At 49.9% G+C, this 20,484-nt stretch overlaps 1 protein-coding gene across 6 annotated transcripts in view; it reads right to left on the bottom strand.

The window, feature by feature from the left end:
- The window catches only part of UNC13B (unc-13 homolog B), a 341,304-nt gene extending 321,462 nt beyond the window's left edge, over positions 1 to 19,842 (bottom strand). The window contains exons 1-2 of one of the 6 annotated variants that reach the window (XM_075932839.2): positions 19,705 to 19,842; positions 18,937 to 19,075 (exon numbers count right to left, since the gene is read on the bottom strand). Coding sequence is in view for 5 of the 6 variants with exons in the window: in XM_075932833.2 (XP_075788948.2) it covers positions 19,705 to 19,789 (85 nt within the window). In the remaining variant the exon portion in view is untranslated. Of the gene's footprint in view, positions 1 to 15,288; positions 15,326 to 15,561; positions 15,771 to 18,936; positions 19,076 to 19,704 lie in introns of those variants that run through there. The other 5 variants (XM_075932833.2, XM_075932834.2, XM_075932838.2 and 2 more) reach the window with 5 other exon arrangements.
- Between the last annotated feature and the right edge of the window lie 642 nt (positions 19,843 to 20,484).

The raw sequence follows: 20,484 nt of genomic DNA, 5'->3' as shown, positions 1-20,484 counted from the left end.
GTTTTGAGACCGGTTCTGTTCAAAATCTTCATAAACTATTTATTTCATGGCATAAAGTGTACACTTGTAAAGTGTTCAGATGATACCAAGCTGGGAGGATTGCAAGTAGAGGATAGGGTCATAATTCAAAATGATCTGGACAAACTGTCTGAGGTAAATAGGATTAAATTTAATAGGGACAAATGCAAAGTGCTCCACTTAGAAAGGAACAATCAGTTTCACACACACAGAATGGGAAGTGACTGTCTAGGAAGGAGTAATGCAGAAAGGGATCTAGGGGTCATAGTGGACTACAAGCTCAATATGAGTCAACAGTATGACACTGTTAAAAAAAAAAAGCCATAATTCCGGGATGCATTAACAATAATGTTGGGAAGACACGAGAAGTCATTCTTCCGTTCTAATCTGCGCTAATTCAGCCTCAACTGGCATAATGTGTCCAGTTCTGGGCACCACATTACAGGAAAGATGTGGAGAAATTGGAGAAGGTCCAGAGACAAGCAACAAACATGATTAAAGGTCTAGAAAACATGACCTATGAGGGAAGGCTGAAAGAACTGTGTGTGTTTAGTTTGGAAACAAGAGAATACTGAGAGGGAACGTAACAGCTTACATGTGCCTAAGATATTGTTACAAGGAGAAGGGGACAAAAATATTCTCCTTAACTTCTGATAATTGGCCAAGAAGCAACGGACTTCAATTACAACAAGGGAGCTTTGGGTGGGACATTAGAAAAACTTCCTGTCAGGGTGGTAAAACACGGGAATCAGCTGCTGAGGGAGGCTGTGGAATGTCCATCACTGGAGATACTGAAGAACAGGTTAGACAGACACCTTGGTCCTGCTTGGAGTGCAGGGCACTCGACTTGACTTCTTGAAGTCTCTTCCAGTTCTTGTGTTATACGACTGGCGCATCAAGAGGCATTAAACGGACAATGAAGCATGAGAGGCACGCAATGACACAGAATGGACTTTCCTGCAGCCCTTGAATCTGGAACATGGGCCCTGGCTTCTACCTGTAAAGAACTGAATGATTCATGGACAAGTGACTTGCCCATGGGGCTGTAAACTATCTTGTTGCTCTGCTTTTCCCCGGTACCAATCATGGAATTCCCTACACTTGTGAGAAGATATCAAGGGCCCTGGAAATCCCTCCAGTGGTTCTTCAACCCAGCTTCTCCCCTCCGGGGTATCTTTGCTACCAAGTTAAGTTCTGAACAAAGGACTCATGACCCAAAGCTGCAGACGCCCTCCAAAGACTTGAGTTAAACCCGGAGTTTATTCCATCACTGCTGTAAGCCTGAACCAAGAACTTTGCGATCAGTGTAGGTATTCGATTCCTTTAAGAATTGTAACTCTCACCTTTTCTTTCTATAAACAAACCTTTCGATTCTAGATGCTGAAGGATTGGCCCAGTGCAATTTTTGGTGAAGAGCTGAATGGCTGGTCCTCTGGGGTCTGCAGTACCTTTTCATTTGATGAGCTTGGTTTTCATAACCCCTCACATGTACAAGGTGTGGTAGCAGAGCAGAACTCACCTGTCTAGCGTACATCTATGCTGCATGCTTATTTTGAAATAAAGCTATCCCAGAAGAAATACTCCGGAACAGCACATTTCGAAATAGCACGTCTACACTACAGTGACGCCTCAAAATCAGTGCAAGGCAGGCTTCCCTAATGTGGATATGCTACCTCGATGCAGACCCCCAGAAGGCACTGGGGAGTAATTACTCTGAATGGCCCTGGGGAGGAGCTATTTCAAAACAGCAGCAGTGGAGCATCCATACTACAGCTATTTCAAAACAGCTCTTTCAGAATAGGTGTTATTCCTCATAGAATGATGTTTACAGAGGTCGGAATAAGCCATCCCTTATTTCAAATGTATTTCGAAATAACGGAACTGCTGCGTACATGCTCACATTGTTATTTCAGAATATCAGTGATTTTGAAATAACCATGCTGCGTAGATGCACCATAAAAGAATTGTTTGTGTGACTTCTTGTCAGCAGATGTGTGGAACAGCAGTGCTCTGACTGGTCTGGTATGCTCCCAATCTTGAATTGTGGCAGCTCCGTCCCTAAGCAATTTGTCCTGAATTAATGCTTTCAGCAGCGTCTGCCCAGAAAGCCCCTTGTTACAATTCTGTTGAAATAAAGCTTGTCCTGTTTCTGCCTGCGACGGGACTGGCCAGCCCCGCACTGAACCTGGGGGCGGAGAGCCCACCTATTGGGTAGAATACACCCCTCCCCCACAGCCCTGCTGGGCATGCTCGCAGTGCAGCCCAGGTATAAAATGCTGCAGGGCTGCTCAGTTGGGGTTGGCCGCCGGAGGGGAAGGAGCTCCTCTCCAGACACCGGAGCCACAGCCGTTGCAGTTGGAACCAGAGGCGCCAGACCAGTTACCCCTGCCGCTGTTGTCTCCGGGATGAGCCAGACCGCAACGCCGACTGTGCTGACTGTCACGTTACTAGATCTTGAGGGGAGCAGCCAGATCACTGATGCACCCATAGGTGGGGGTGTTGGCCCCAAAAATGGTATAGAAGGGGGCAATGTGAGGTATTGAATAGAAGCTTACTGTCTGATAATCCTTTGTACGCTGTTCCTGTGTTTGTATAATGTCTGTGTGTGCAATTATTAGCATGTAATTGTATGGATACTGAAGATTTCCCTGCATGTGGTTGAGCACTGGGAAGGGCCGGGCCTGTGGACATGCTAATTAGTGAGGCCCTGTGGGACAATGGCTCTCAATGGGCTATGGACACACCTAAAGAATTGGGGCTGTCACCTGAGGGCTGCCAGCAGGGAACACAGAGATTGGCCTCTGGCCGGGTGACCTGCTACAGCCAAGAAGGGACCAGGAAGGAGGTATAAAGAGGCCATGTGGTCGACGCCATCTTGTTCTCAGCTCAGCACTTCATCCCAGAGGCAGCAATGCAGGGATCGAAGAGCCGGAAAGACCTGTGAACCCATCCTGATCCTAGGATGTGCAACAAGAACTTTTAAACCAGCAGCTGTAACATCTCTGCTAGAGCCTGCATCAAGGACTGGGAAATTCGATGCATGTAATGTATGATTCTTTAGCAACCTTACACTCATGCTTTTCTTTATTGTAGTAATAAACCTTTAGATGTTGGATGCTAAAGGATTGGCCCAGCGTGATTTGTGGTAAGGTCCAGAGGGTAAATTGACCAGGGATCTGTGGCTGGTTTCTTGGAACCGGACAGAACTTGTTCGGGGTAGGTGGGATTGGGTGCTAAGACCCCTCACCGGTGTATGAGGCCCGGGGCCATCTGGGGCACAGATATTGCTGGGGTGTCGGAGGGGTTTTGCTCGTGAGGCTTCAGGCAGGCAGCTGAAGCGCTCTATGGGACAGGTTTGCGGCCTGTTTGGAGAGGTCACCAGTCTGGGGGCTGTAAGGAGCCCCGGATTTGAGCAATTCGCCCTGAGCAGACGCCCTCAGCTGTGCCCAGACACGGCCCGGTCCATCACACTGACGCTGCCCCAGCCACTGCTGTCTCCCAACCCACGCCTGCCAACAGTGCCGCGGTAGCCTGACCCACATCCACCGGTGGGACCACTGTCGGCCAGGGCAACAGGGTAGCTCTTGAGGAGAAAAGCTCAAGAAATCAAGGAAGTTTCCGTTTGGCCAATGAAAGTTGCTTTCACACCAGTACATTTGACCTGAATCTTTTTCCTATTGTCTTGTGGCTTTTGTTCATTTGCACTCTATTACAAAAGGATATTAAAAGTCACTAACAATATGAAACACATAGGGTTGCCAGATGGTTTAACAAAAAATACCAAACACCTCCTCCAAAAAAGGGAAAAAATTCTTTTGAGGAAAAAAAGGGGAGACCAAGGGAAAAAAGGGCGCTGCGCCTTTAAGCGGCCCCACGCTTTTTACTCCCCCGCCTGACGCAGCAGGGGAAAATTGTCCCTGCCGGGCTTCCGTCCGAGGGAAACAGTCCGGTATTTTCTGGTTTTTTTAGCCGGACAGAGGACCCGAATAACGGACAGTCCGGGTGAAAACCGGACACCTGGCAACCCTAGAAACACCCCCCAAATGTACCACCCTGTTCAATGCATCATTTGCGCTAGCATAACATCACCCTGAGGCATGTTCATATACATAAAACAGAGTTTATTTTGTGTATATTTCATCATTAAATGGCATTTGTTGTGAACTTATGCATTTTTTAAAACCAAATCACAACAGGGAATTTACACCGTGCAGAAAAAGTCTTATTATAACTCTGAGTCAAGCAGGGTAGGTTATACACACAACCTTTTCATACGGACAGTTGCTGTAAGTCCCAGCTAAGGTCACCGAGTTACAGCAGTCAGTCACAGGGAGATGCCTGGTATTACTCTGGTTCAGGGACAGAACACTACGAGTATGTCTACATAGCAGCGTTATTTCGGAATAACTGATGTTATTTCAAAAGAACATAGTGTGTGTCTGCACAGCAAGCCATTATTTCAAAATTCATGTCGAGCTGGAGGACTTCTTACGCTGACTCCTGTAATACTCATTTCACGAAGAGTAAGGGAAGTCGGGGGAAAGAGTGTTCTTCCTTCAACTTCCTGCTGTGCAGACCGTGCCAAAAGCCAAGTGAAGCTATTTCAACTTCAGCTACACAACTGACATAGCTGAAGTTGTGTAGCTTAATTCAACTTTTGCCCTGCTGTGTAGATATTCCCTAAAATACAGCATTATCTTTACTTCCTTCATCCTACTAAAAAAAAGTCCAAGTCTCAAAACTCAGGCCATACCCCCAAGATGATGTTACATAACTAAAGGAGTGAAAGTGGCCAACCAGGGTTAGAAGAGCTCTTCCCAACCCTAAAACGTACAAATATAAAACCTTTCAACTTCCTGCAGTTCAAGCCAGCTTCAGTGTGTGAAGATTAGCTCACTCCTTTTGTTCTGTTCAGGAGAGAATGGAAAGAGGTGACACTTTGGAAGCTATTTTCCAAGTCAAACTAGCAACCATAACTCAACTTGCCAAGACCCAAATGTCGGCTCCGTTTCTGTGACAAGGCTCCGTTTCTGTGACCCAAAAGCAGTGGGTCAGGCAGGAAACTTGAAATAATGACATTTGGTCCTTTAGTACAAGGACTTTTTATACCTCAGTTTCATTATTCTTTATATGCTATACAGGTAATTCCAATAAAAGTAGGAAAATAAGTAACTTTAGGATAAAGATGTGTGATCCTCTTTCAAGATGAGGCATTAAGAGGTACACAAGCAACTTAGTCAAATGCTATTCTTTATACACCTACTTCCCTCAAATCCATCATAATTTTGTCAGTGCTTTTAGAGTCCATCTGTTATTTCCATTTTAATCCCCACAAGAAAGAAAATTTGTATATTTTATGAGTACCTTCAAAATAAAATCTCTGTTCAAACAAGCTAGTGCTAATTACAAATATGCTACTCAAGAGACCCAAATTAGACCTTCACTCCCGAAACGGTAAAACCTGCAAGTGCTGGATTCAGCGCCTGAAATGGAACACTGATGGGCAGTCGTAACCTTCCTGCCTATTTTGAAAACCTAGCTAATGGGCTCTACGAGAAGCTGTGAGCAAGCATCACAATGAATGAGTTTGAGGGAGGGGGGTGCAGGGGGGAGAGAAAGAGCAACTATGTTCTACTCAACTGAACACAAATCCCACGCTATTCCACAAGGTAAAGTATCCTGATCAGTAATGCAAAGTTTAACATTATTCGTTGCCATTTTTCATTGCTTGCTTCCATCATCTGAATTCTCATATGGAGTTCCCATAGATGTTGTGATGGGTGGAAAAGGCCCCTGGCTGGGTCCTGTCACTGCCCAACCAAGAAAGCAGTGGCATAGAGGTCCTCCATAAGGCTCAAGTGCCTGCAGGGGAAGCAACCAGAGAAAGTGCAGAGAACAGCCAAGGACCCAGCAGGCGCTCCTAAAAGGATCTGCAGGGCCAGAGTGAGGGCAGCCTGCTTGCAGGGACTGGGAAAGCAAGTGGTGCTCCTAGCTGGCTGCCAGGGCTAAGGCAGGTAGCTGCTGGCAGGGACAGGAAACAAGGCAGTAGCTTCCGCCTGGCTACCAGGACTCCCCAAGGATGGTCCCAGGGAAGGGTCTGCCCATGGAATTGTCCCTCACATCCAGGAGGGAGGCTCATCTGGCCTGACCCAGCAGGAGTGCTGGGGTTAGAAGACTTAAGGGCAGGAAAAGAGCCCCCAGCCAAGAAGCCTGGTGGTCATGTTTCACCCCAGAGCAGGAACACATGAGCTGGCCAACTAGGGTACTCAGGCAGGATCTGTTGATCAGACTGGGGAGCGGGGTGGAGCCCAGGAAGGGCTACAGGGATAGTGTAAGCAGCTCTCCCTGAAGACTGAGTCACTGAAGACCCAACGAGAGGATCACTGGCCAGAGGAGGGCACTTGCAAGAAGTAGGGGGCTGCCCTGCTGAAAAGTGGAGTGATACAGACACATGCGATCAGAAAGGTGCTTGAGAGGCAGGCGTGCCGACAAGAGCACAGATGCACCATCTTTTGCTATGAAACCAAAACCGAGTAAGATATCGACACCTCTAGATCATTTGGTACAAGTGGAAATATCACCAGCCAAGACGTCTCACCTGATTGACTTTAACCACTTAATACAAGGCTCCCTGGGCTGGCCCCTCTTGCATTCCTAGAATACCATCAGTCTAGTACTTCCAAGAATGGCAGGGGCCTGTCCCTGCTGGTGAAACCCATCCCCCATCAGCGTAACCCCACACACACCAGAGGTGCAAGGTTACACAGAAGAGGGGATGTTGACGAGCACCCCGCCCCACTCCTAACCGCCTGACCTTGCATGTACGGTGTGTGCAAGGTGCAAAGCAGGGCACCCTTTAGTAAGGTGCTCCCCATCCATGTCCAGTTTAGTCTCTGTACCAGACAGGGCCAGACCGCCCCAAGAGAGGACTGTTCCTTTACAACTGGACAAACGGCCTAAAAGGAATCCAAGGGAGACAGAAGGACCGTGGTCCACTGCAGCCTCACCATATCCCTCATCCGAGGTCCAGGGCTACTGGATTACCTGACGAGGAGTGTGACCCAATGAGACCGAACAGGAGGACTGAGCGGCAAAGCCAAAGGGGACCCGTGTCTGACCTGACCAGCAGAACTGCAGAGAAAAACCCACGTCAGCGCTAGGGGGTCACTTTGCCACAGCACTCTGCCCCTTTCCGAGATAGGATCCAGTCATCCCAGACAGGCAGTGCCCACAGCCTCTGACCACATGGGCCTGACACAGCCTTCTAGTTTTAGACCAGCCAGGCCTCAACGATGTGAACGACAGCCAGATGTCCATTTTGATGTTGCCTTGTCGTTAGAAGTAGCCTAGCAACTCAAGTCATACGACCAAGCTTTGGAATAACTAGGCCACTCCAAAGAGAGCCCCAAGTTCCTTTTGTATAGAAGCCATGGAGTCAAGGCATGGCCCCTATGGGAGGTATAGAGAAGCAAGCCCACCACCGTGAGGACTCATTAACGTGGGACTCGGGCATCTCTGATAGGTCTCTAGCGCTACCTTATGCTTGTAGAAACAGGTGCCAATCCAATCAGTGTCTAGAGCCAGAAATTCACATGCTATATAAGATGAAGTCACCATCAGGAAAATCACCTTGGATTTTAGAAACTTACACTCATGGGAAGCATGATTCCAAATGAGCTTTTCTCTGCTTTGCCAGACTCAACAGCACGACACAGCACAGAGGACGTTTAAAATTAGCCTATTTTAAAGCCTCATGACCCAACTCACCTGGAAAAGGTGACTGATGAGACACCACTCTTCACTTTGACTAGTCTGTTACAGGATGCCACTGAATTAGCAACCCAATGAACCTGGTAAGGGCTGTTCAGAAGTAAGTCTCAGACAGGTGAACATTTCTGCAGGACCCTAGGGAAAGCTGTGCCCTTCCCTACAAAGTTTTTGCCCTTGTACTCCTTCACAGTGAAGGTTTCCCAAGGGATTTCTCCAGATCCTCTGACAATACAGCAGCTCACATCACTTTTCATCTTCCATCTTCCTACAGCACTGACAGAGCTTTAGAACAAGGCACTGCTACAGGATGGGGCTAAAGCTGTTACAAAGAGTACATCCGACCCTACCTCTCAGGGCCAGAACAGGAATCTTGAGTAAAACGCACTCTGGATACTCCGAGAAATGACAGCATCTTTTATAGGGCGAGAGAGGACTTGAATCCCGTCCAACCATCAAGCCTATTCTGATGCCCAGAATTGCACTCTCCCTCTAAACTTTGATACATGAATGTAGCAGGAGAAAACCCAGAGGTCTCAGAGAACAGTCTCAAGCCACGGTCTTCAGAAGGGATGCATCAAGGAGCTACTCACCCTCTTGGCACCTCAATGGATGCTCTCAGGTGAGTCACAGCTGTATCAAACTTTACTTCGGTGATCTTTGGGGCTCCAAACTAACCTGCTGGTGGAACTCCTCTTTGGGAGGGTAGAGAGCACCAGGTGCATGGGGAAGCTGCTCCCTGGATTCGGCAAATAGTCTTGACTGGAACTCAGGGGTCCCGGCTAAGCCAGGATTTTGCTTGGAGGATGTTCTCCAAAGCCAGATTTGCAGGTTCATCCTTGGTGTGCCTCAGGAAGTGCTCACAGGTGTGTAGCAAAAGTGTGATATTTTAGTACTGGTCTATAAATGTAAGTGTTACGTATAATTATTTGCTTGTGAGATCTATATGCTTCTATTTCACCTTGTTTCTCATTCAACAATGTCTGCATTGCAAACTAAGTTGTGTCTTTTAGTAACTCTTTGTGCAAAGTGCTCTGTAAATTGTACGGTGTGAGTGAAGACTGTGTGAGAAAGTCCTCAGGAAAGTCCAGGCAGTCAAAAAGACTTGAGACACTTGAAGATAATGAAACAACATCCATAGTGCCCGAGGCTAGACGAAGGCGGCTGAAGTTGGCAGAACAGCCGAGCCCTGGAGACAGGCAGACACTCCTGAAGGCGAGACCACAAATAAAAGATAAGGAAGCCTGACCAAAGATGTCAAAGGATAACTGGGGAAATACCAAGATTGACGTATCAAGGATTGCAGCATGACACCGCGAAACTCAGACTCAAATGGAAACTTCCATGTCTAAGAAGGGGCTAAGTTCAGTCCTGCAAGCCAAACCTCAGAGGAACCCCGACTCCTCGCTCCGTCAGCCTTGCCTGGCCAGTGAGACAGACTTGAGCCACGCCAGACTGGTAACTATACTCCATCTGCAGGTCCCGGGGTGGACAGAGGGCCTTGTCTTTATGAAGCATATGCTGGCTGCTTTTCTACCATAGTCTCAATAAATGCAGCCTGTTGCCTTTTCCTCTGAAAAAGATCCCATGTGCTTCCTTATAAGCATAACAGGGCACCACCTAAGCACCCTGGGTGACCTAAGCAAACGTTTCACACCTTAGCACATCATGGGTGACTCCTAGATAAGCAGCAAAACAGTGACCATTATACACTTAGCTCGCTTTCGGAGACATTCCTGCAAGAGAACCCTGAACAGGTCTGTGCAACAGAGGTGCATCACCTAGCTGGTGCTTCAAAACATTAACAAAAACTGTATTCCAGAGCATGACACCAGGAGACTCGCAGTCTTAAACAGCCTCCAAAAACAGCTGGAATGGCCACAACGAAAGGGTGCCATTCAATGCACACTTGACAGCTACACAGCACAGTGAGAAATCCTTTGCCAACTACAATGAAGGAATTGATGAGAATTTTTGCATAACAATATTTATAACCTGCAAGAAATGGCCTGAAATATACAGTGGGCAGCCTGGATCATGCACAGCCCTCTATTCAAAACGCTCAGAGTGGTGGGAGTTTCACTACTCTCTTGCTAGGAAGTCAAGACCCAAGAGTTGAAATCCTAGCAAATGGTGTTGCAAGAGAATTTTTTGGCCCAACAAAATAAGAAATTAAAAGCCGGAGCTGAAAATCTGATGGCAAGCTGAGTAATCCTCTCTGAGTGAAAAAATACAATTTAATAGGAGACAGTGACTAGGATGTAACATGGAGATGGCAAACCAATGGAGGTCGCAGGACCCCATAATGGTGGGAGGTGCTGTACAAACAGAACAAAAAGGCAGTCCCTGCTGGGAAGAGACAACAATGGAGACAGGGGAGCACACTACAACAGAGACACAATACTGGTTATAAGCAGTGGTCACTCACAGCATCCTAGCAGCCCAACAGTTGACAATTTTTTTAAGCAATTCAGAAAAAAATACTACTCATAAGAACATAAAAACAGCCAGACCGAGTCAGACCAAAGGTCCGTCCAGCCCAGTGTCCTGTCTGCCGACAGCAGCCAATACCAGGGGCCCCAGAGGGAGTGAACAGAACAGGGAATCATTGAGTAATCCCTCCTCTGTCGCCCATTCCCAGCGGATAACTGAGGCTAGGACATCATTCCCACTCATCCTAGTGAATAGCCATTAATGGACCTAACCTCCATGAATTCATCTTGTTCTTTTTTGATTCCTGTTATAGTCCTGGCCTTCACAACATCCTTTGGCAAGGAGTTCCACAGGTTGTCTGTGGGTTGAGTGAAGTAGTACTTACTTTTGTTCATTCTAAACCTGCTACCCGTTAATTTAATTTGGTGGCCCCTAGATCTAATGTTATGGGAACAAGTAAATAACTTTTCATTATTCACTTTCTCCACACCAGTCCTGATTTTATACATCTCTCTCATACCCTCCCCCCCACCCAGTCTCCTCTTTTCTAGGCTGAAAAGTCCCAGTCTTTTTAATCTCTCTTCATATGGCAGCCGTTCCATTACATACTCACTCATTACAGCTAACTACGTTATGCTGTATTACAGCAGCAGAACTGAAGTTAATGACAGCAACGAATCCTTATAATTAATCCTGTTTTTCAGTGGATAATACCGTTAGCGTTTTAATGTACACCCAGCTGATCTATAAAAAGCAACTAAAATTATTTTTTTCCCTGCTTCAAGGAGTTGCCCCAATACAATGAAAGACAGCCCTATCCCACTCCCATTTCTTCTGCCACACCTCTAATATTCTCATACCCTGAAACTATTATCTGTACACGGTGTGGGGTCATGATAGCATTTTTATTTAGACAGTTAAAGTCCTTCACCCTGCAAACGTTTATGCACGTGATTAACTAAGCATATGCAGAACTAGGGCTTTACTTTCCATGGCACCTCCATCCTTGCTTAAATTATTGCAAAGCCTTCCGTTTTAAATACTGCCTCAAGGGTGAGAAAGATTTTAAAGAGAAAACTGGTTCGACAATCAAATTTAGAGGTTTGGGTTTTCTGAATCTTTATTTTTATAATGCCTTGCTTTTATGAGAGAGGTGAAGCCAAATGTAAAACCTAATTTTCATATTTAATATTGCCACAAGGAAAGATCATAGGAGATACTGGGCTACATTTACACAAGGATGAAACACTATTAATAGCAAAATGCAGGACAATGTAGCACTTTAAAGTCTAACAAGATGGTTTATTAGATGATGACCTTTCGTGGGCCAGACCCACTTCCTCAGAACAAATAGTGGAAGAAAATAGTCACAACCATATATACCAAAGGATACAATTTAAAAAAAAATGAACACATATGAAAAGGACAAATCACATTTCAGAACAGGAGGGGGATGCGGGGGGGGGGGGGAGGAAGGAAGGTAAGTGTCTGAATTGATGATATTAGAGGTGGGGAGAGTGGGATGTTTGTGAGTTAATGGTATTAGAGGTGATAATTGGGGAAGCTATCTTGGTAATGGGTAAGATAGTTTGAGTGTTTGTTCATTCCTTTTTGGAGAGTGTCGAATTTTAACATGAATGACAGTTCAGAGGATTCCCTTTCAAGTGCAGATGTAAAAGGTCTTTGTAGCAGAATGCAGGTGGTTTGCTTCAGCTACCCCAGACTAACACGGCTACACTTCTATCACTACACTATTAATAGTGATAGAGATGTAGCCGTGTTAGTCTGGTGTAGCTGAAACAAAATACAGGATATTACAAAATACAATTATTGGGCCTAACCAAGTGAGTTACAAGATCAAGAATACATATTCCTGCGCCTCCAGAAATATAATCTATGCTATCATGTGCCGAAAGTGTCCGTCTGCTATGTACATTGGACAAACATCTCAGACCCTTTGCCAAAGAATCAATGCCCACAAAACAGACATTAGACAGGATCACAAAGAAAAAACAGTTGCTTGTCATTTCAACCAGAAAGGACACAGTCTCAATGACCTGCTAACCTGCATCCTACTTCAGAAGACATTCAAATCTGCACTTGAAAGGGAATCCTCTGAACTGGCATTCATGCTAAAATTCGACACTCTCCACACTGGACTTAACAAAGACCCCAACTATCTTACACATTACAAAGATAGCTTCCCCAATTATCACCTCTAATACTATTAACTCACAGACATTTCCCCTTCCCCACCTCTAATATCATTAACTCACTGGCATTCACCTTCCTTCCCCCCCCCCCCCATCCCCCTTCTGTTCTGTAATGTGATTTGTCCTTTTCATGTGTGTTCATTTTTTTTTAATTGTATCCTTTGGTATATATGGTTGTGACTATTTTCTTCCATTATTTGATCTGAGGAAGTGGGTCTGGCCCATGAAAGCTCATCATCTAATAAACCATCTTGTTAGTCTTTAAAGTGCTACATACACTATTAATAGTGTGCCTTGCACAGCATATGAATCCAAGAGTCTGGTAAAAGTGCACAGAATTGCCACATACACAATAGACAGACAGAACATGTGTGTATTTTGGCACCTCTCTCTGGGTCTCCGGCAGCAAAGTGCATGCAGAGTGCTTCTTTCACAAGACATGAGAGCACCACCTTATATTGCCACTCAGGAAGAGAGCAAGCTATTGAGCTCAGAAACCCAAATTCAGATTAACTGTACATTTAGAATGAATTGCTAGGCCAACCAAGGTTTGTTTTCCTTTGTGCCAAAATAACACTGGGTGCAGGTAGATAGGTGTACCTTCATTATTGCGGAGTTATCATCACAATGATTACTGCTACTCATATAGATTTTTGCTATTTTAGATTTTATTACTCCAATTACTGCCACAAGGAAATTAAATGAAAAAGCTATTTAACAAAATGATGTCAGATGTTGACACAAAGAAACAGCGACAAGGAAATTCAGAGCTAAGAGAGACAATCATCTTTCAAAGTCCTTATATTTCCTATCAATTTAACAGAACTGAGCCATCTGTGATTCGTTACCTAGGCACAATCAATAAGGTGATGGGAGAGTAGATATCTTACAGTTTAGAGGAGAGATTGGGAATCAGGAGATCCTGAACTCTAACCTCAACATACATGGACTCCATATGAAATCTTGACAAGAGAATTCCACCTCTCTGCCTCAGTTTTCACTGTGTAACATAGGTAGAAATGGTTCATTTTCTACCTCTTTAACCAATTCATCTTCACAATAGCTCAACATTTGTGACATGCTTTCAACTGTGCTTAGACATGATACTCAAGGGTTCCTGGAACTACTAAGGTATCAGGGCAGTGTCAGCATTTCACACAACTTCCTTGTTTAACCAGAGTCAATTCAATCCCATGTCATAGTTTTATTGTGTGTGTGTGTTAAACACTATGGAAATAGCATGCTCCTCTCCTGGTCAGATGTACCTACAATCCCAAGTAACACTCTGGTGATCAAAACCCTTTTCTGCATTTCTGTTCTGTCCTAGGTGAACCGAAGCAGGTACTGTACAAGCAGCCAGTGTCCAGAATGTAATACAAAAGAAAGAGGCACAAGGCAACTAAAAAACAATAGATCATTATGACCAATTGTTCCTAGGCAAATAATAGCCAAGCTCACCAGACCTAAAAGGAAGCAGCAGAACAAAGTTTAGTGTATGAAAGCCCAGACCCCAGGGAAAGAAAGAATAGCTACAACAAAGAACCGGTGTGTTACACAATACTGGAAGTGCCGGTTCAGAGATCGATACAGCCAGCATGTAAACCTAGACTCATGTGACTCACCGGTCAAGGACAGCTCTAATTAATAACTGATATTAATTTGTCATTCACAGTCGCTTCCACGAGTGTCCCTAACAGCGCCTGGGAAGGAGGCACACTGTCCGGTCTAGAGCCAAGCGTTTACACACAAGTTTCTGCTGTCGTTCAGTGCTTTGGGTGTTGCAAATTCTCACTTCTCAGCACACCCAAGCACGGCAAGCGGGACACGGGGACGGACCCCAACATTGCTGCGCCGCACGACGGGAACCCCCAACACCCAAAGGGGCATCTCTGGCTGCTGGGCGCTGGGCCCGGTGCATGCCGGGGACAGGTCGCTGCAGACCCCCGGGGCCAGCACTGCGCCCGGCCCGGATCGCCGTGCTCAGGCTGCCCAGGGGCAGCGGCGGAGCGGGAAGGTGGCTCGTGCCCGCACCCAGCCGGAGATAGCCCCGCTCCGGGCAGGCGGCTCGTCCACAGACCGGCCACCTGCCACACGGGCCGGGGAGGCTCAGAGAAACGGGCGGGGGCTCGGGTCCGCTTGCCGGGGGGGGTCCAGAGAACCGGGCGGCCCAGGGGGGTCAGAGCGGGGGGGGGGGGGGAGGCCCCGGGGGGGGGGGGTCAGAGAACCGGGGGGGGGGGGGGGCCCGGGGAGGAGGGCGGGCCGGGGGGGGGGGGGGGGGGGGGGGACAGAACCGGGGGGGGGGGGGTTGCATGGGGGGAGGTCAGGAGGCCCGGGGGGGGTGCGCGGGGGGGGTCAGAGACCCGGGCGGGGGGGGGGTGCCGGGGGGGGGGGTGCCCGGGGGGGGGGGGGAACTGGGGGGGAGTTGCCCGGGGAGGGGGGGGCAGAGACCCGGGCGGCCCGGGGGGGGGTTGCCGGGGGGGGGGTCAGGGGCCCGGGGGGGGGGTGGGGGGGGGAGCGGGCGGGGGGGGGGGTCGGGGGGGGAGAACCCGGGGGGGGGGGGGTTGCCGGGGGGGGTCAGAGACCCGGGGGGGGGGGGGTTGGGGGGGGCACGGGGGGGGGGGCCTGAGACCCGGGCGGCCGGGGGGGGTTGCCGGGGGGGGGGGTCAGAGAACCGGGCGGCCCGGGGGGGGGGGGGGTTACCGGGGGGGGGGTCAGAGACCCGGGGGGGGGGGGGTTACCGGGGGGGGGGGTCTCACCCGGGCGCCCGGGGGGGGCAGAGCAGGGACAGAGAGCCGGGGGGGTGCCGGGGGGGTTACCCGGGGGGGGGGTTGCCGGGGGGGGGGGGGGCCGGTCTCACCTCGCACGCAGAGCAGGGACATGGCGCGGCCCGGGGGGGTTACCGGGGGGGTGCCGGGGGGGTTGCCGGGGGGGGGGCCGGTCTCACCTCGCACGCAGAGCAGGGACATGGCGCGGCCCGGGGGGGTTACCCGGGGGGGGTCAGAGGCCGGGGGGGTTGCCGGGGGGGGGGGGGGGGCCGGTCTCACCTCGCACGCAGAGCAGGGACATGGCGCGGCCCGGGGGGGTTACCCGGGGGGGGGGGGGCCCGGGGGGGCGGGGGGGCCGGTCTCACCTCGCACGCAGAGCAGGGACATGGCGCGGCCCGGTGCCTCCCTCCGGCCAGTCACGGAGCCGCGCGGGGCCGGGCGGGCGGCGGCGCCATGAGCGGGGGGAGGGGCCGCCCGGGCCGCGGGGACAACGAGCGGCTCCGCCGGGCAGCGCGCGGCCAATCCCGGCCCGAGGGGCGGGGCCGCCACAGGTGAGCCCGGCCCCGCCCCCTAGAGCCCCCTCCTGAGCCCGGCCCCGCCCCCTAGAGCGCGCTTCTCAACCTAGTCCCGCCCCTTTAAAAACTTCCCAGCCAGGCCCCGCCCCCTAGAGAACGGTCCTAACCCGGCCCCGCCCCCCGCAGTGGCTCTCCGCAGGGCCCCCAGCAGCACAGCTCTTGGGGGGGGGGGCTGCCCAGGGACTCGCCCGGCTCCACAACAGGTGGCCTGAATAGCAGGGGCCAGTGCCACTGGCCCTCATGGGCACCGGCTCGCTCGCCACCAGCAGCCGGGCGGGTCCTTCTCCCTGCAGCCTGGCGAGAGGGGCGGCCGGGGCGGGCTGCAGCTTTGCACACAAGGCGCAGTCCTGGGGCACCTTAGAGACTGCCCCAAAGACACAGAGCGAGGCAGCGGCTCCGGACCCTGCCTGTGCATCGCCACGGTGCCACAGGCTACTCCGACGGGACGCAAAAGCCGCTCTTGCTGTAACGCTTCGGTGTCTGGTTTTGCAAGCTGAAGTGTCTCAGGTGACATTTGGGGGGACGCAAGCCAAAGCCGACTCTCGGGGTACAGTCACGTGGAAAGTTTGAGAGCTGCAGCTCCAGAGAATACCCCGCTGCACCCCTCTCTCTCTTGCACCTATGAATCCTGGCTTGGGAGAACAGCCTCAGGGTACCCTAGCGGCTTTGAGTCCAATGTAGGGAGATGGGGGACAGGTATACTGCCCTGGGAGTGAGCAGGGTCTGGTTTCTCCCTGGGCTCAGTGGGCCTTGGTTAATCACAGAGCTCGTGCTGTAATGAAAGAGCTGCTGGGGGGCTATATTCATAACGGATGCCGCAAGCATTGATTGTTCCCCTGGGGGCAGAGCTGGGAAGGTTATTCCTTCCCCCTGTCCCAGACAGCCCAGGCACTATTCTCCACCACCACAGGGCAAGGCTACAGGGATAGCCCAACCCCCACTCCGTCTCTAGGGCTATGGGATTGGCCTCTCCTTTGGGAAGCAAGGCTCTGGGATTGCCCCATGTTCCAGGGCCGATTGCCAGGTGACACAGGCCTGCCCTCAGTTCCCTGGCCCAATGCCCCATGGTTATCATCCAGTCAGACCCACCTCACACCCCCCACTGTACTGCTCTCCATGAGTTTGTTTGAACTAGAGGGCACACACCCACGTGCACACACGCACACCGTGAATTGTTACGATGGCTAATTACCCTCACTGCTAAAACGTGTGTCTTGTTTCCATGCATGACTTGTCTAGCTTCCACTTCTGAACCTGCTCTGTAGGCAACAGACTGGGCCTTTCACACAAGGCAGGTTTGCCACACTTTTAGTTATGCTCACACTTCTTCCCTCACCTCTTTCTGATGTATCCATGTCCTGTTTGGTTTGTTCACACCAGACCGGGACACGGTGCTGTAACAGTGCTCCCACCAGGCACAAGGCAATAGAACCTCTCTATGCCTGATACCTATTTCCCTTTTGTATCACACGAGCCATTTTGGCCACAGCTTCCCCGTGGGAGCACATGCTCAGTTGATTATGCATCACAACTCTCGACTTTTCCAGGCTTGGCTTCCCTCACTAGAGTCCCCCAGCCAGTAGTCACGGCCTGTATCCTTGGAAAAGTCATTGGAAAAGGTTAAGAAAAGGGCAACAAAACTGATACGGGGTTTGGAACGGGTCCCATATGAAGAGAGATTAAGAAGACTTGGACTTCTCAGCTTAGAAAAGAGGAGACTACGAGGGGATAAGATAGAGGTCTATAAAATCATGACTAGTATGGAAAAAAATGAGAAGGAAAAGCTATTTACTTATTCCCATAACATAAGAACTAGGGATCACCAAATGAAATTAATAGGTAGCAGGTTTAAAACAAACAAAAGGAAGTTTTTTCTTCATGCAGCGCACAGCCAACCTGTGGAACTCCTTGCCAGAGGATGTTGTGAAGACTAGGACTTTAAGGGTATGTCTACACAACAACATTATTTAAAAATAACTAGCATTATTTCAAAATAACAGTCCGCGTCGATACAGTATGAAGTTATTTCGAAATAATGTCAAAATATTGTGAAGCTGGAGGACTTCTTACTCGGACTCCTGTAATCCTCATTGTACGAGGAGTAAGGGAAGTCAGAGGAAGAGTGCTGTATTTAGAAAAAAGTGCTGAGTAGACACTCCCAATTTTGAAATAGCTACACAGTTGATTTAGCTCAATTTGCATAGCTTATTTTGAGTTAAGCCCTGCTGTGTAGATGCACGCTAACGGGATTCAAAAAAGAGTTAGATAGATTCATGAAGGTTAGGTCTATCAACGGCTATTAGCCAGGCTGGGCGGGAATGGTGTCCCTGGCCTCTGTTTGTCTGGAAATGGGTGACAGGGGAGGGATCACATGAGGATTCCCTGTTCTGTTCACTCCCACCGGGGCACCTGGCATTGGCCGATGTCGGCAGACGGGACACTGGGCTGGATGGACCTTTGGTCTGACCCAGGCTGGCCGCTCTTGTGTTCTTTGTTCCTGGGTGTGCAACTTCGTAGATAGCCATATTGAAATGTGTGATCTTTGCTTGCGCCCAGCTTACCAAGCCATCCAGATTGATTTCTATCTGTGACCTGCAATTTTTAATTTCAGGGGAGAGCGGTTGTTATAACCACTTCCCTCTCCGATCTCTGTACCAGTGGCAGCTGCACCAGTATTTGAACTCTCCCGCCCAGGGTGCCTGCTCACACATGGAGGGGAAGCTGGAGGGGTGATACCTCAGCCACCCACATAAGGTTTGGACAACACAGAGATTGCCCACCCAGAACCTCCCCCTACCCAGCCTACCCAGAGAGAACAAAAGTGGGATGAGATCTGCCAGGACAGCAATTTAGAGCGCTGCCTGCTGACCCTCTAGGACTGAGTCCTCACATTTTCCCGGGGTGTTTCCTCTGCTGGAAAAGCCAAGCTTTTCCATTAGGGTTAGGTCATGTCCCTTGTCTGACCTTGTTCGTTGCTGGCCAAGCATTGTTCACATTTGGTTCCGAGCAGCCACCGTTTTCCTGCAGCATGCTCGCTCTCCCCTGGCGCTTTCTGGACCTGTTCCGGCAGAGCGTGGCAGACTTCCCGACAGACTGAACACCCACGTGCATGGTGGGATCGCGCTGGAGTTAGTTGCGCTGTTTTTCTGCTGCTGTGTTACTTACAGCAAGGGAAGTGTTGCTCACCCTCTCCTGTCACTGCCTTCAATCTGCACTTGGCAGCTTCGACTGCTAGGAAGAGGTGGCTCTGCCCGGCTTAAGGGGATGTACGGCCCCGGCTATCCACTCCTGAAGCGGCACGGCTCTGTGGGATCAGGGGATTTCTTATCAAGAAGAGCAGGAAGCTATGGGGTGTCCAACAGACCGGAGAGGGACAGACCCAGTCAGGTCTGGCGGGATGACAATCATTCCTAGTCATTACTCGGCAAGTGTTTGAGAAGAACAGCGCGGAGACAATCATCATTGCAGAGAAGCCGCACGATCATGTCAATCCGCGATGGCTTGGGACTTGTGTGGTTCATCTTAAAGAGAACAAAAGAACCTGAGTCTCCCCTGTGAATAGCCTCCTGCCAATCAGCATCAAGACTCTGAGAGCTAGGAGGTAGGGGGGGTCTCACCGGAAGTCCAAAAGGATGGCCCAGGTCAGCTGCAGAAGGCCTCCCACAGTGACAGCAACACCCCCCCCCCATACACACGCCCCTCTTTAGTGGAGGCAGGGTGGAATGGAAAAGGGGGAAATGCAGCAAGACAAGAAGAGAAAGAGGGAGGGAAAGAGAGAAAGGGAAACCTAAAAGGACAAACTCCCAGTGCCCCCTGTGATTCCATGGTACAAAGTCTTGGGTAGGAAATCAAATCACCGTAACCCAGTGATGTCTATGCCTGGTACCCGGGGGATCACACTGACCAGGTTCCAGACCTCTCTGAGGTTCTTACCTGCTACACAGGTGACATGGAATCGGTGGCAGGGAAGGCGAAAACTCCGAGACTCCGGCTCCTGCCTACATACATTAATCTTCATTCTCTCACTGTCCCCCAGGAGAGACCTGGATAAGATGCCTTCCCTTCCTGCTGCAAAGCCAGGGGAATCTCTGGGGTTGCCCCTCTGTCCTGCCTGGCTGATGTCAGGGTCTCTCTATGAGGTCACCACCACCCCACCAATAAGCAGAGATCCTGCTACAAGCCTTTGTGATGTCACTGCCACCCCCACCCTTCTTTCGTAAGGCCAGTGTCCTGGCCCTGGCCAGCCTCTGTGGATGTTTAAGCGGCTTCCCCTGGATTGTTCCCATTACCCATAGCTGAGTCCAGGCTGGCTGGGCCATAACCCCAGAGGCTTCCCCTTTGCCGCACTCAGTCCGTCATTAATTAGTAGCACATAAGGCCAGAAGGGACCATTAGAACATCAAATCTGATCCCTGCCTCTCCCAGCCCTTCTGTGTATCATTAGCCAATGAGTATTGGTCCAAGCGCACACCAGAAAGGCGTCTCGTCTTCACTAGACGGATCAGGAATGGAGAATCCATCTCTCTCTTGCTTTGGGAGTTTGTTCCAACGGTAAATCATCCTCCCTGTGACATATTTGTGCCTTATTTCTACTATGAATGCATCTGGTTCCCTCTTCCAGCCACTGGTCTTGTTCTGCGACACTAAACAGCCCTTTGATCCCTGACCTTTCTTCTCCAGGCTTCCTGCGCCTCGATACTTCCATGAAGTCAC

This window comes from Pelodiscus sinensis, chromosome 6, assembly GCF_052426305.1.
Source record: "Pelodiscus sinensis isolate ZL-2025 chromosome 6, ASM5242630v1, whole genome shotgun sequence".
NCBI lineage: Eukaryota > Metazoa > Chordata > Testudines > Trionychidae > Pelodiscus > Pelodiscus sinensis.
Note: the sequence above shows the minus strand (reverse complement) of the source record. Positions and strands in the feature narration are given on the sequence as shown.